Source organism: Danio aesculapii, chromosome 9 (genome assembly GCF_903798145.1).
Source record: "Danio aesculapii chromosome 9, fDanAes4.1, whole genome shotgun sequence".
In the NCBI taxonomy this organism is placed as follows: Eukaryota; Metazoa; Chordata; class Actinopteri; order Cypriniformes; family Danionidae; genus Danio; species Danio aesculapii.
In genome coordinates, this window is record NC_079443.1 from 50103290 (window position 1) to 50119323 (window position 16034).

Here is a 16034-nt window from a genome sequence, read left to right on the forward strand (position 1 = left end):
AAATTTAAGTTAAGGATTTGTGTGGAACCCATCATTTTTACAGTGCTATATAGTCACTCACAAAGCTGCCAATAAGGTTTGTCATTTTGTGACAAAATGTATTGGGTTAAAAAGATCAAAATATGTTTTTAAAACCGGTTTAAACTGTAAACAACTCGATGCTAAATACATTTCAGATGAGAGTTTAGTAGTAAAGGGTTGAGTATTAAATAGGCCAAGACTGTTTTAACATATCGCATCAAAGAATAACATTAGAGGAAAACACTCCACTAATGATCACACTTGTCCTCAGGTCTTTGCACTGGCTCCCAGTTACATTCAGAATATATTTTAAAGTATTATTACTGGTCTATAAATCACTAAATGGCCTAGGACCTCAATACATTACAGATGTGCTGACTGAATACAAACCTAACAGATCACTCAGATGATTAAAATCAAGTAAAGAGTTCAGTCAAAGCAGGGTGAATCGGTCTTCGGCTACTGTGCCCCCGCTGCTGGAATCAGCTTCCATAAATGATCAGATGTGCTCCAACATTAGGCAACATTAAAAACAGATTAAAATGTGCTAAAACCAGCCTGATCTCACGAGAAAACGTAATTATTTTACCTTTTGTCAGTTTAGTGGCTAAGTTCAGTCGTACGAAATTGTATGATTTTAAAAAGGAGGCCTGGCACCTAACCCCACCCCTAAACCCAACCGTCATTGGAGGATGAGCAAATCGTACTAAATTGTACAAATTAGATCCTACGAATTAATACGAAATAGCCACTAAATCAGAAAGTTACGAATTGCCATGACATTGTGTTGGTTAAAACAGGTTATAAGAGAATGAAAAAGTAAAGAAAGACATAGTAGTGCGATCTGTTGAGCTGTGCCTTTACTGAATAAGCACTGTGTTACATCCCACAGATCGCACTATTATGTCTTTCTTTTCTTTTTTTATTCGTTTATAACCTGTTTTAACACATTTTAATCTGTTTTTAATCACTTTTATTATTTTTTATTTTCTTGTCTCCTTTATTCCTGTTAATGTAAAGCACTTTGAATTGCCATTGTGTATGAAATGTGCTATATAAATAAATTGGCCTTGCCTAATGGTGGTGATTTATATTTTGTCTTCACCTGAGAAAGGTAAAACAGATTAATTTCCAGCATTCAGCTTGGAATTCAACACAGTCCTTACAAAATAGTCGGTAGAATACTAGAATACTGCATATGATGTATTCCAGGGCATCACAAACAACATTTGTAGTTAAAATTGGTAAATGTATGGTAACTATTGAAGACATTAACGTTAATCAACAAAATAAATACTTCGCTTCGTTATTAAGTCAGTTTTAGAAGAAATCAGAAAGAGCTTTATTGCCAGGTATGTTCACCCATACAAGGAATTTGTTTTGGTGAAAGAGCTTCTACAGTGCAACAGATAATAAACAGATAATAAATATATTTAAAAATAGAAGTAGTGAATGCAAATATACAAATTGACAAAAACAATTGACAAAGTGTATGTACAGGTATATTACTATATACAACGTTATATGTGCAGCTGTTATGTGCAAATTGGCATGTAAAGTGTGTTGTTAAATAAGTGTTAAATAAGTGTATATGTGTATAAAGTGTATAGCAAGTAGTGATGTTGGTTCCACAATTATTATCATCAAGTGTTCATGAGAAGAAACTGTTTCTGTGTCGGGCTGTTCTGGTGCGCAGTGCTCAGTAGTGTCGACCAGAAGGTAAAAGTTCAAAGAACCAGTGTGCTGGGTGTGAGGGGTCCAGAGTGATTTTGGCAGCCCTTCTGCTCGCTCTGGATAAGTACAGTTCTTGGGGAGTAGGAAGGGTTGTACCAGTGATTCGCTTAGCAGTTTGAACTATTCAACGTAGTCTTCGGCGGTCGGATTTGGTAGCTGAGCTAAACCAGACAGTTATTGACGTGCAGATGACTGATTCAATGATGGAGGTGTAGAACTGTTTCAGCAGCTCCTTTGGGAGGTTGAACTTCCTCAGATGACGAAGAAAGTACAGCCTCTGTTGAGTTTTTTGATAATGGAGTCAAACTTCAATTTTACCGTACACCACACTGCTTTTAATGCTATCGGCAGACATCTTTGGCTGACAGCCATCAGAAGTGGTGAATAGAGTGAGGACCTAATTAAAAATGGTGGACTCTGCAGTTCTTATTTCATATCAGGTGAGTTCAAGCTGCTGAATCATACATGTTACTTGTTTTTGATTGCAGTAATGATTTCAGCAAAAGTTAAACATGGTGAATTAAACTGCGGACACTGAATGCTAAGAATGAAATGTAAAGATGTAAGTTCACATACTCTGCCGTACAGGTGCAGTTCGCTGTCAGAATGCAGTTGTTTTGCTTGTTGATGATGACCCAGGCCTTGTACAGTTCCGTCTTCTTTCCTTGTCTTTGGCTAGGCAGAACCTCAGTTTTTAGCTCTGCAAAGTTTTGACTCTGGTAATCATGGAGCATTATTTCCTTGCACATGACCACACAGAACAAAACTGTTGGCATCCAAAGACTTGTAGGCCTTTAACTTCTCTCATGTAAAAACACTTGGAGTTTCAATGAGATAGTTGTATATTTGGGGCTGGACGTGCTTATGCTATCGCAAATGAACCTGTCAGGCGAACGCCGCTCACTTAAACGTTAATTTTGCTGAATAATTGTGCTTATCACTGAGTGACGAGCTGTTATAATATGCTGAAAGCATTATGTAAATAATATATATGATATGTAATCAATATAACTTATTTCTAATACAACAACAAACTCTGTCCCGCATCAGATGTCATTCCCTCGCTGTAAATGCTAGCGTTTCCGGGGTTTTTTCTTCAACCTTGCTGCATGCGCATTCTGAATGTTTACAAACCAGTCATTAATTTGGTTCTCAGATTTGTGTTCTTTATTAAAAACAAATGTACAAACTCTGTCCTTGTCCTCAGCCCAATTGAACCTACAGCTTTAATAGTTTTGTTATGTTAAAACTGTTATTTAGAAAAAAAGCACTTCAGAAATAGCAAGTTTAAGTTGTAATCATTCACATTATGAATCAATGAATCAACATAATTACAGTATGAATCAATTCTACAAATAAATACTACAAGTATATAATACAAATAAATTGTCCCCATGTTTCTGTCAGTCCTGTCACATCTGCATAAATTTAACATAAAATGCGTGCGATACACCTTTAATGGATCATTTGATGGAGGAGAAGCTGACAGTGATCAAGGATGCGTTCTATCATTGAATTGGATGATTTTATGTTTGTTTTTGTATGATTTTTTTATTTTTTATTAGGACCCCTGCTGAGAAATCCATCTTAAACCAGTTGGCTGGTTTTAGCTGGTTGACCAGCCTGGTTTTAGAGGGGTTTTGGCCATTTCCAGGCTGATTTCCAGCCTGGTCTTAGCTGGTCAGGCTGGAAAATGACTAGCTAAAACCAGCTTTACCAGCCTGGTTTAAGCTGGACATAGCTAGTTTTGGCTGGGCTCCCAGGCTGGCCAGGTGGTCAAGCTGGTTTTAGCTGGTCATTTTCCAGCCTGACAAGCTAAGACCAGGCTTTAAATGGCTGGAAACCAGCCTGGTTTTAGAGGGGTTTTGGCCATTTCCAGGCTGGTTTCCAGCCATTTCCAGCCTGGTCAACCAGCTAAAACCAGCCAACCAGCCTAGGCTGGTTTAAGCCGTTTTTCAGTAGGGACAAGCTTAAGTCAGGCCCTGTCACATTTTTTTATAAGTGAAAATGTACGTTTCAGGTTGAATGTCCCATATAAACCCTTTTTCTTATACATAAAGTATGTATCTTCATGCTTCCGATCTGTGTTATAATATTATTTCCCAGCACTGTGTTGCAACTGGAAGAGCATCCGCTGTGTACATTATATGCTGAATAAGTTAGCAGTTCATTCCGCTGTGGCGACCCCTGATAAATAAAAGGGACTAAGCCGAAGTAAAATGAATGAATGAATATAATAGTATATAATATAATTGAATATCCCGCGGGAAACGGCACATTTAGTACCTAACAATTAACGTTACTAGCTGCAGCTCAAACAAACACCAGATGGCGCAGCATTACTACTAAATGAGGTGGAAATAAACGACCACATATCATGTACATTACCAATAACCAATAAACACTAATATAAATCCACATTTCAGAATGCTAAACTAACATTATTGTGTCTTCTTTTAATAGTTTAACGACAAACTTTTCGTGCCGCTATTTTGTAGATAAGGCGGCGCTTGTGTGTGACGCCATTTCCGGAGTAACTGCTGACGGTCCAGGCGCCGATTTTTGAAAACAACAGGAACAAAATCGTGACTATTTTTATTTCACAAACAGGTGAGCGGTTTCAATATCCTCCACGACAATTAAAACAACATTAAAGCAGTGTTGTCTAGGTTTTAGGGCTAAAAGGATGAGGGAAAATAAAGTAATATCGCACCGAATAACAGCTGCTGTGCATAACGTTATAACGACAACAACTGTATAACTTACTGTATTACGTTACATGAGCATTATTATAACCTATAATGTTAAAATTCCACGTACACAAAAATGTATATGCAGTATTACAGTGTACTAGAGTAGATAATGTGTAATAATAAGCAGTAAACACTAAATATGTGCTAACAGCAAAACACTGTAAATTTTGATTGAGGTAAAGCTGGTTTTATATTCGCACACTCGTTCAGTGACAGCGTGGGACATGCCCCACTTATTGTTTACCATGATACTGAATATTCGGTCTGAAATCACATATAAGTATAACTTGAAAACAACATTGGCTCTATTTATTTGACAGTGAACAGTGTTGTACTTTGATAACGTTAGTTTGATTTCACTATTTAGAATTTGCAAATAATACTTTTCTGAAATGTATTGAAATTAAATTTTTAAATTCTGAAGGTGTGAATATAAATCCCTCTTTACCTAAATTCAATTTTGAGATTTGTTTAGGCTTTTCATAGAGATTTTTTTTTCAGAAAACACCAGCAATACACTACGTTTCCTATTTTCTAGCACTTCACAGCCATAAATCTAATACATTAACGTACCTGCATAGACTTCTGTTGAGTTTTATTCATATCTGTATTCTGAAGGTTCTTATGGAGAGATTTATTTATACATAATTTGCCTGAATATATAGTTTTCATTTTTTTTTTTTTAAATAATACGTTTTATGCCTGTTTGGAGTATTTTCGGAATTGTAGAGTGATGAAAAAACCTTTGTAAAAAAACTTTGACTATAACATGTTAAATAATTATAATAAATGAACAAGAATTTGTGTTTAATTTTCATTCAGAATGTAATATTTTTTTACGCTATTCTAGGCATGGGACGATAACCGTTTTAAGGTATACCGCGGTTTGGAAAAGTTAAAGTTTTAAAACCGCCAAAATTTTCTGTTATACCGTTCCTAAGGTATCTGTAAGATTTTTTATTTACGTTTTTTTTTTTTACTTTTTTAAAATTGTTTTTAAGGACAACAGTATCTCCAGCAGAAAATATATCCAAAGATGCCTTTTAAATTGTAAAGAAATGTGTTTTTGATACAAATGAAGACAGCAGAAGTCAATAATTCATTTGAATTATTTAGCCTGATATGTTTACTGTTCCAAAATATCTTAAATGTTTCTCAAAATAAAATTGTGTTCAGAGGGGAAAAAGTTTTTGTTTTTTATCCAGACATTTAAAAAGAAAAGGATTTACAGCAGTAATCACAATACCGTGGTACAGTGATATTTTTATCTAAGGTTATCATGCCATCAGAATCCTATACCGGCCCATGCCTACCCTATTCACTTGCAAAACAACCAATTTGTGACTTGTGTAAGAATATTTTGGCTATAAAGCATTTTAATACAATGTATATTTTGAAAAAAAAAAAAGATATTAGCTAGTGTTTTTATTCAGAAAACAATTTAAGGGAAATGTTTATAAAGCGGTTACCTGGAGGAATTTAGGAATATTTATTGCTGAATTAATTTATATACCTTATATCATCTTTTATCACTATTGTTGTCGTCTGTATGTTTGTATAATGTTTGGTTATTAAGATGCTGTTATGTTTGTTAATTATGCATAGGATATTTATTATGTTGCTGTGAATATGGCCATTGCTTCTCAAATAGCATTAAAGGGGACCTATTATGACCCTATGTACAAGATCTAATATAAGTCTCTGATGTCTCTAAAGTGTGTGAGACGTTTCAGCACAAAATAACCCACAAATAGTGTTTTATAACTCTTTGAAACTGACACCTTTTAGGCTTGATTCTAATTGTGCCATTTTGGTGACTGTCGCTTTAAATTCAAATGAGATTGTGCCCAAAAGAGGGCGGAGCAACAAATGTGTCAGCATAGTGGCAGATTCTAAAACAAGACTGGGGTCCTATGCTAATGTGGGAGAGATGGTCACTAGTGGGTGGGTCTTTCCCCCTCTGATGACACGTACAATGGGAGAATGTCAAAGTGTTTCTTCAGGCTGTTTTTATGAAGTGTGATTATAAAAAAAATCAATTGTAACCATTAGAAGTTGGTTATATTCACAGACTGTTGCAGCCCAACTGTGTTTAAACGCCTTATAAAAGTGATTTTTGCGTAATAGGTCCCCTTCAAAATGAATGAATGAATGAATAAATGACTATTCAGCTGCAGCGTCTTGTTATAATCATTTGGCACAAGTAATTGTCATTGTGTTGTTGGTTTGATTTTAGAGCTCAACATGGCATCTGTTAGAGAATATAATGTAGTGGAGCAGTTCAACAGCAAACTGGAGGAGATCAGGGCCAAAATGCTGGATCAGGCCATGGGAGAAGTGCTCAACGACACGGAGCTCTGTCAGGAACACAGGCAGTACAAGAAATCTGTCCTGGGTGAGAGAAATGCTGGAGAATTGCTTCACAAGTGCAGACCACTACAGTGCATATACAATTATAACACTATTTAAATGTAAAAGTGCTAATACTAAAGTCACTACTCTGTATGGGTTTAATGAAGGTGTTATACTGTATAGCAGGGCTTTTTAAAGCTTTTGTGTTTTTCCGTTTTTGCAAGCCTAAAAGTGCATTATGCTGTTTTACCATGGTTTACTAAAAGCGTCTTTCAAAGCCACAACAGTTTATATAGCCAACGATCTTGTTAGGCATGTTTAGAACAATAATTATTAATAGAAATAATAATTATTTAAGGATCACCGTGCAGCTCCAACATACTCATTAATTGTAATTTTATGTTTTGATTTCCTTTAGTGCGCAATATTTTACACATTTGCCAGCTAGATATTTTCAGTTGTTTTAAACAAAATACAATGAAGTAATGAAGTATCATGATCATTTGTTCTTAGGTTTTTTTTGTACTTATTAAAATATATCAAAGAAAAACTGACGTATAATATGGGAGAAAAAAAATTCTCTCTCTCTCTCTCTCTCTCTCTCTATGTACATATACATATACATACATACACGTATATATATATATATACACACACACACACACACACACACACACGTATGAATCGACAATATTAGAACACAAAAAAAAGAAAAACAAATGATTGGATTGCAGACTATTTCACTATTTCATGTGGTCAACACAACACAAATATATATAGTTTTTTTAGTTAGTCCTCATTTGTATGTATTTGTTTGAAATGTGTAATTTATCTATATTATTAAATTAGAAGAGTTTTTCATATATTGATTAATGTTGCCAGAAGTGGCAATAAAATAGCCAAATAAAATAAATCATCACTTTACTCTCATTACTGCTTTATTTTATATTGCCAGGAAATAGTGTAAAATAGAAAGTGTACTGCCATTTATGATAAGTGATAAATTTGTGCATTTATTCTTTACTACACAGATACTTGTTAATTTTTTTGATCAAAAGTAAACCGTTTGACATTTTTATCTTGTATAATATTATTATTATTATTATTATTATTATTATTTATGTATTTTATCTTATGTGTTATTTATGGCTATTGATGTCTTTATTGTTATTTTTTTATTATTATAAAAAGTAGGTCTGCACAATATAGGAAACGGAGCAATATTTTGGGGTTTTTTTTGTGATTAATAGATTGTGATTATGAATCTAATTTCTCAAGATAACTATTTGGAAAGAATTCATAATTTTATGTTGATTGGAATGGTTTTGTAGGGGAGTGCATCTACATAAAAATGTGCAAAATAATATATTTATTATAACAGCACTTTAAGATAGAGTCTAACGGTATTAAGGTACAGAAATTCAATAATCATGTACAATAACAGGGCATAGTCTTCATTGTATAAATAATTTGTACAGATAGCGATATCGATGCTGAAGCGATATATTGCGCAGCCCTAATTAAAAGTGATATTTATAAAATGTTTTAATAAAATTTTATCTGGTTTTGCCATGAAATAGCCAGAGAAGCTGATGTGGCATTAAATTCAAAACTTTCTCTCTCTACACAGATACTTGCTTTAAGAAATGCAAAGAGGATGAAACCATGTTTGACATGATACAAAAAAACAAACAAGGTGAGAAGTTGACTTAATACCAAGAATAGATAAAATATGTGCATCTTAAATAACCTCCACCATATTTAAATGTACTTATATGTTAGAATTGAAGGAGAACTCGTCTTTACTGAGAGAGAAGACTGCTGAACATGTTGAGATTGTGTCGGGGATTGAAGACAAGGAGCATCACAAAGCGCTCCTATTTCAGAGAATTGAGAAGCTCAAGAAGGATCAGGCCAAAAACAGGGAATGTGTGTAGAACTTTCTTTCCTCTCAGATGTTGATGTGTGCTTGCCATGTCTTAAATAAGTGCAGAAATGGTTGAAGACAAACTGATTGGCCCTCATTTCTTAAATATTTTCCCAGTGATGCTTAACAGATCAAGGACATTTTAGGAGTATTTTCTATTATATTTTTCTTCTGGAGAAAGTCTTAATTCTTTATTTTAAATTTTTTTGGCTGGAATAAAAAAAAAACACAATTTTATATTATTATTATTATCATCATCATTATTATTATTATTATTATTATTATTATTATTATTAGCCGCCTTAAATTCTATCTGTTGATTGACTACAGAAAAACACTTGTCCAATGAGTTGCCTAATTTACATAACTTGCTTAATTAACCTAGTTAAGCCTTTAAATTGCACTTTAAGCTGAATACTAATATCTTTCAAAATAAGCAGTAAAATGTTGTGTACTGCCATGACAAAGACAAAAGAAATTAGTTATTAGAAATTAGATACTAAAATTATTGTTTTTAAAAAAGTCTTTATCCTTTAAACTGCACTTGGGAAATAATTATATAATTAGATTTCATAGGAGGACTGATAAATTTGTCTTCAACTGTGTGTGAGAAATGAGTGGATTTAGGAACACTATTGAAAGATTTGCATTAAATAATTGCAAAGTAATGCAATGATGATTAAAGATGCAACGATTGACCGATTTCACTATTAACCGCGCTTTAATTCATCATGGTTTATTAATCGTAAAAGCTTCCCAACACTGTGTTTCTGCACAAAACAAAACTGCAGCAACTAAACAAAGTTATGCCAACTGTGTGCTAGTTTAAAGTTCCAAATTTGTATACAACACACACGCACACTGGATTAAAGGCTGATTTTAACTGTGGCTGATGCTATTAACTAAAGGATGTTCACATATCTCATCTTTTGCGCGCGCAAGTTCATTATTTTCAGTGGAGGCGCATATTTTCAGCAGCCTTTGACTGCATTTGTTCTCTTTAAAAGGGAAATACTTAGTTTATATGTTGCTTAGATTTACATTAGACTGTCATTTATTTTCAGTGTAAAATTATTGTGTCTAAATGCCAAAACGTTTTTCACTTATTTTTACGTTCAAAGAGAAATGGAATATTGTTTATTTTATTATTTTTTGTGCTGTATTTATTGGTTACTGAGCAGCAATAAATAACACTTGAAAATATAAGGAGTTTTCATGTGATGTACTAAATTAGAAGTGTTTTGAAATGAATGAATGCATAATAATTGTGATAACTGTGATTATTCCTCAGACTATAATTGTACAATCAAAATCTATAATCGTTGCATGCCTAACGATAATCCATTCGTGAATCATTAATTACACATATATTAAAAACAAAAGGAAATATAAGATGTATTAATTCATCACCCTTTCCTGCATATCTATCTGCAAATTACAAACAAAATGAACAGGATTTTATTTCTGTCTAAACTAATGGATATTATATGCATTTCTACAGTGATTCAGTCACAAAACAAAGCCAACAAGGACAGACTGAAGAAGCTGAACAAATGTAAAGACATCTTTCAGAAGCATCTCAGTCTTGAGATCAGAAAAATCCAAGGTAAAGTCTTTGTGCTTAACTCTCGCATATAACTGAAGTTAGTTTTTCACCCCCATTCTATATTAGTTATTTTTATACCATAATTGAAAAACAAATGTATTTAAAATCATTGAGATTTCTAAAGTGTTTGTTTTGGCACTAGTTCTAGCAAACTAATCATATCTGAGCATTTCCAGATTTTTTAATCACTCAGATTTATAATTTGTTGTTTATGATGATACAGTTTGCAGTATGATTGTGTGTTAAATTTTGAAGTTGTTAGTAGCTCTCATACAGTTGAAAACAACATTATTAGCCCTTAATTAAGGTGCTGTTTGATGGATAGATTTGTCAGCACGTTTTAAACAGTTTTATTTTTTCTTTTCTTTTGTCTTTGCTATGATGGCAGTACATACTGTTTGTAATAATGTTTATTACAAACAATAATAAAATAATGTTTGCTGTTTCTTCAAACTACAGTTGCAATCATTGTTATTCAACACTCTTTGAATATTTTTTTCTTTTTTTAAATATTTCCCAAATTATGTTTAACAGAGCAAGGACATTTTCACAGTATGTCTGATACTATTTTTTCTTCTGGAGAAAGTCTTATTTGTTTTATTTCGGCTAGAATAAAAGCAGGTTTTAATAAAAATATATATATTTTAAGGTCAAAATAATTAGCCCTTTTAAGCATTTTTTTCGATAGTCTACAAAACAAACCATCGTTACACAATAACTTGCCTAATTACCCAAACCTGCCTAGTTAACCTAATTAACCTAGTTAGCAGCACGAGTGGTCTTTGATGAACCCAAAAGAGCACATGTCACTCCGCTACTCACCCGTTTGCACTGGCTGCCAGTTGCTGCTCGCATCAAATTCAAAGCTCTGATGTTTGCTTACAAAGTGACCTCTAGCTGTGCTCCTTCTTATCTGCTCTCCTCTTATATATATATAAATATATATATATATATATATATATATATATATATATATATATATATATATATATATATATATATATATATATATATATATATATATATATATATATATATATATATAAATATATATATATATATATATATATATATATATAAATATAAATATATAATATATATATATATATATATATAAATATAAATATATATATATAATATATAAAAAAAATAAAAAAAAAAAAAAAAAAATATATATATATATATATATATATATATATATATATAAATATAAATATATATATATAAATAAATAAATAAATATAAAAAAATAAACCGGAGCACCGGAAGGAAACTCACGCCAACACGGGGAGAACATGCAAACTTCACACAGAAATGCCAACTGACCCAGCTGGGACTCAAACCAGCGACCTTCTTGCTGTGAAGTGACAGTGCTAACCACTGAGACACTGTGCTACCCCCCCCCACCCCTCCCCTCCTCACACTATTTGGAAACACTAATAAGCTAACTTAATTCCTTAATGTTGTCACAACACAAATCGATTGTGTAGAACCCGGCATTTTTTACAATGTAGTTATTTTCGAAAGGCTTAACTAGGTTAATTAGGTTTAACTAGACAAGTTAGGTTAATTAGGCAAGTCTCAAATACTGTGGAAAATGTTATTGCTCTGTTAAAAATATTTGGAAAATAATTTGTTTCACAGGAGTGCTAATAATTTTTCTTTTCTTCAACTGTATTTGGAGGTTTAAGGTTTGTTCTTGTATTTGATTTATTTGAAGGCGAGAAACTGCAGTTTGTCTTCAGGAACATCAGTGCTAAAGATCCAGACATGGTTCATGCGTTTCTCCTCCAGCTGGACGCAGAGGGCGTTTACCACAGTAAGACTCATCTTCTTTAGAGTTAAACCTGCTTTTCACATTAGAACCGATTATGCATGTGATGTTTATACTAATGAAACTGTCTATTTTATGTTTTAGTGAGGCAAGTTAATTACTGCATAATGTTTAAAGTTTGTGGTACAAAATTGTGAAAAAATATTGCAACTTAAAATAACTTTTTAAATGTATAATAAAATGTAATTTATTCCTGTGATATATTATATAATCTCAGCGGCCACTTTATTAGGTCCACCTTACTAGTACCAAGTTAGACCCACATTTGCCTTCAGAACTGCCTTAATCCGTCGTGGCATAGATTCAACAAGGTACTGGAAATATTCCTCAGAGATTTTGGTTCATAATGACATGATAGCATCACACAGGTGCTGCATATTTGTCGGCTGCATATTCATGATGGGAATCTCCCATACCACCACATCCCAAAGGTGCTCTATTGGATTTAGATCTGGTGATTGTGGAGGCAATTTGAGTACAGTGAACTCATTGTCATGTTCAAGAAAACAGTCTGAGATGATTTGCGATTTATGACATCATGCGATATCCTGCTGGATGTAGCCATCAGAAGATGTGTGCACTGTGGTAAAGGGATAGACATGGTCAGCAACCATACTCAGGTAGGCTGTGGTGTTGACGTGATGCTCAATAGGTACTAATGAGCCCAAAGTGTGCCAAGAAAATATCCCCTTCACCACCACCACCATCACTAGCCTGAACCATTGATACAAGGCAGGATAGATCCATGCTTTCATGTTGTTGATGCCAAATTCTGACCCTACTATCTGAATGTCGCAGCAGAAATCGAGACTCATCAGACCAGGCAACGTGTTTCCAATCTTCTATTGTTCAATTTTGGTGAGTCTGTGTGAATTGTAGCCTCAGTTTCCTGTTCTTAGCTGACAGGAGCGGCACCCGGTGTGGTCTTCTGCTGCTGTATCCCATCTGTCTCAAGGTTGGACGTGTTGTGTGTTCAGAGATGCTCTTCTGCATACCCAGTTATAACGAGTGGTTATTTGAGTTACTGTTGCCTTTCTATTAGCTGAAATCAGTTTGGCCATTCTCCTGTGACCTCTGGCATCAACAAAACATATACAACCACAGAATTGCCGCTCACTGGATATTTTCTATTTTTCAGACCATTAAACCCTTGTAAACTCTAGAGATGGTTGTACGTGGAAATCCCAGATCAGCAGTTTCTGAAATACTCTACCAGCCCGTCGGGCACCAACAACCATGTCACGTTTAAAGTCACTTAAATCACCTTTCTTCCTCATTCTGATGCTCGGTTTGAACTGCAGAAGATTGTCTTGACCATGTCTACATGCCTAAATGCATCGAGTTGCTGCCATGTGATTGGCTGATTAAAAATTTGCATTAACGAGCAGTTGGACAGGTATACCATGGTGTGTGTGTGTGTATATATATATATATATATATATATATATATATATATATATATATATATATATATATATATACAGATAAATGCAGGATAATCAGCCCTTCTGAAAAATGTTATTATTTTACTAATATTAGTATTATAAATATAAACAGATGTTTCAATATAATCTTCACATATAGATTCTGTCTGAATTTATGCTTTAAGATTTTACTGCAAATGTCACATCTGTAATACTGAAATTGCTCATTTAATAACATTGTGTAATTCTCATTATCATGTAAAAAAAGATGATTTGGCATTATTTTTGAACAGTGATCATGTTTTTTTCCCTCAGTTATCTCCTGTGACCCTCCTCTGGAGAAAATGACACAGCTAGAGAGCAGACTGCAGGAAACCAACAACTTCTCTGCCTTCCTCGCTAACGTCCGGAGAGAGTTTGTGGCGCTTCATACAGGTGCAAAGATGGTCTGAATTTCAGAAACGGTCAGAGACCCAGACACCATATTTATAGATCTCATCAGCAAATATATCAAGCTTTATTTTCCTGAAACATCAGTCATAATCACTTAAAGTGAAATATTCAAATGTTCATGCTTTGTACATTGCTTTATTGATTTATAATTTTAACAATAAACAACATTTAGTCCTAATACTTAAAGTGCTTCGTTTTATAATACAGTATCAATATACTGTAAACAATTTGTATTGTGTGTAGTCCAAATCATAAATAAAAGCAGTTGTTTTAACAATACATTTTTTGTGACGCATTGTATAGCAGCTGTGTTTGATTCAGAGGCTTCCCGTGATCACGAAAAACCTAAAACATGGATTATTAAATAATTTTCCATCATTTTAGTTTTGTAGTAAGGACATTTATTCAATCATGTCAATAATTTAATTGGCTTTATATTGCTTTTTGTACTAATAATATTGCTCACAAGCCATAGTAATACATGATTCATGAGGGAGTGCTCCTCGGATTTAATGGTGTTGTTAATAGTTTTCGGAATTCATTTATTTTTTCAGTAATCGTGTAAAACTATTAAGATCATGGGAAATAAAACAGTTTAAAATGTACTTCTATAAATATTTCACCCACAAAAAAATATTTTCTATTTAATATCCCCCCTTAACGTATTCTGGATGTGGGTGGGGTTTTTTTATAGCTGTGATACTTCATAAACTGCTCCATAAAATGCAAATCTACAGCTACCCAGACTTTGAGAGTCAAAACTAAATTAAAAGCTGTGACTCCTGATGATACAATGAGTCTGTTTACATGGACACCAATAGTCCAATATTAATACAATTGAGACAATACTCTGATTAAGAGTCTACGATATAAACCATGTAACCGAACTAAACAGAAATGGAATTAAGACATGTGGAGTATGCCGATTTTAGTCGCATTATTGAAGTGCAGTACAGACATGTTTGTTCGTTCATTCATTCATTCATTCATTTTCTTTTCGGCTTATTCCCTTTATTAATCTGGGGTCACCACAGCGCAATGAACCGCCAACTGTCCAGCATATGTTTTACACAACGGATGCCCTTTCAGCTGCAACCCATCACTGGGAAACATCCATACACACTCATTCACACAGGACATCCTGTCATTCGCGACAGGATAGTCTATACACACACAGCTGTTTGCCACTATTCTCTGCACCAACCAAGTCAGTGAAGGACCACAGACACCTGCATTGCGAAATGCTGTTTTTTTTTCCCCATTCGGTGTGCGGTATCAAACTCCATTAAAACAACACTCTTCCAGCAGTTCCTCACGTCCAATATCTCGTTTGTCATGGGGGGCATGCATGAAATGTTCCTGGATAGTGAAGTGAAGGTGCCAAAGTGCAGTTAAAGTCGACGAATTAAAAATGAAACACCCGAGATTACATGAAACTCCAGAGGAAATGTGGATATCGTGATGATGCAATGACGTTAATCGAACTATGTACTATAACATGTAAAACGGGATCATGAAAGGAACATTCTAAAAGCAACTCATGAAAACTTCTTAATCATGTTATTGTCTTATTCTGACTAAGGCAAATAATTCGATTACTGATGTCCATGTAAACCTAGTCACTGAGATCTTGTGAAACTAAATCATTATAATATCACAGAAACTGAACATTATTTATATATTTGCACAAGCAACTCAGGTGAGCTGATGCTGTTTCGCTATGGAGAGGGAGAATGAGTGTATTAATTGTTAATCGGTGTGAAATTTACTGCTTGTTCTAGATGCTGGAACCTATAGTTGAAGTCTGAATTATTATCGCCCCTTTATATTTTTTCCTCTATTACTCTTTAACAGAGAGGATTTTTTTTCAGCACATTTCTAAACATAATAGTTTTAATAACTCATTTCTAGCTGATTTATTTTATCTTTA

General features: G+C 33.8%; 1 protein-coding gene across 1 annotated transcript; it reads left to right on the forward strand.

Annotated features, from left to right (window-relative positions):
* Positions 1-6748: 6748 nt before the first annotated feature.
* On the forward strand, positions 6749-14358 carry spc25 (SPC25 component of NDC80 kinetochore complex). The gene is made up of 6 exons (XM_056466053.1): positions 6749-6903; positions 8491-8556; positions 8643-8789; positions 10289-10393; positions 12114-12212; positions 13967-14358. Exons 1-6 carry the CDS (start codon positions 6753-6755, stop codon positions 14101-14103), a joined length of 705 nt encoding a protein of 234 aa, XP_056322028.1. The 5' UTR covers positions 6749-6752; the 3' UTR covers positions 14104-14358.
* Positions 14359-16034: the final 1676 nt, after the last annotated feature.

Excerpts from the sequence above, each read along its gene's own strand:
- spc25 (XM_056466053.1), top strand. The coding sequence starts at position 6,753 with ATGGCATCTGTTAGAGAATATAATGTAGTGGAGCAGTTCAACAGCAAA. Across the intron at positions 8,790-10,288 it reads TCAGGCCAAAAACAGGGAAT|TGATTCAGTCACAAAACAAA; the intron begins GTGTGTAGAACT and ends GCATTTCTACAG. Across the intron at positions 12,213-13,966 it reads CGCAGAGGGCGTTTACCACA|TTATCTCCTGTGACCCTCCT; the intron begins GTAAGACTCATC and ends TTTTTCCCTCAG.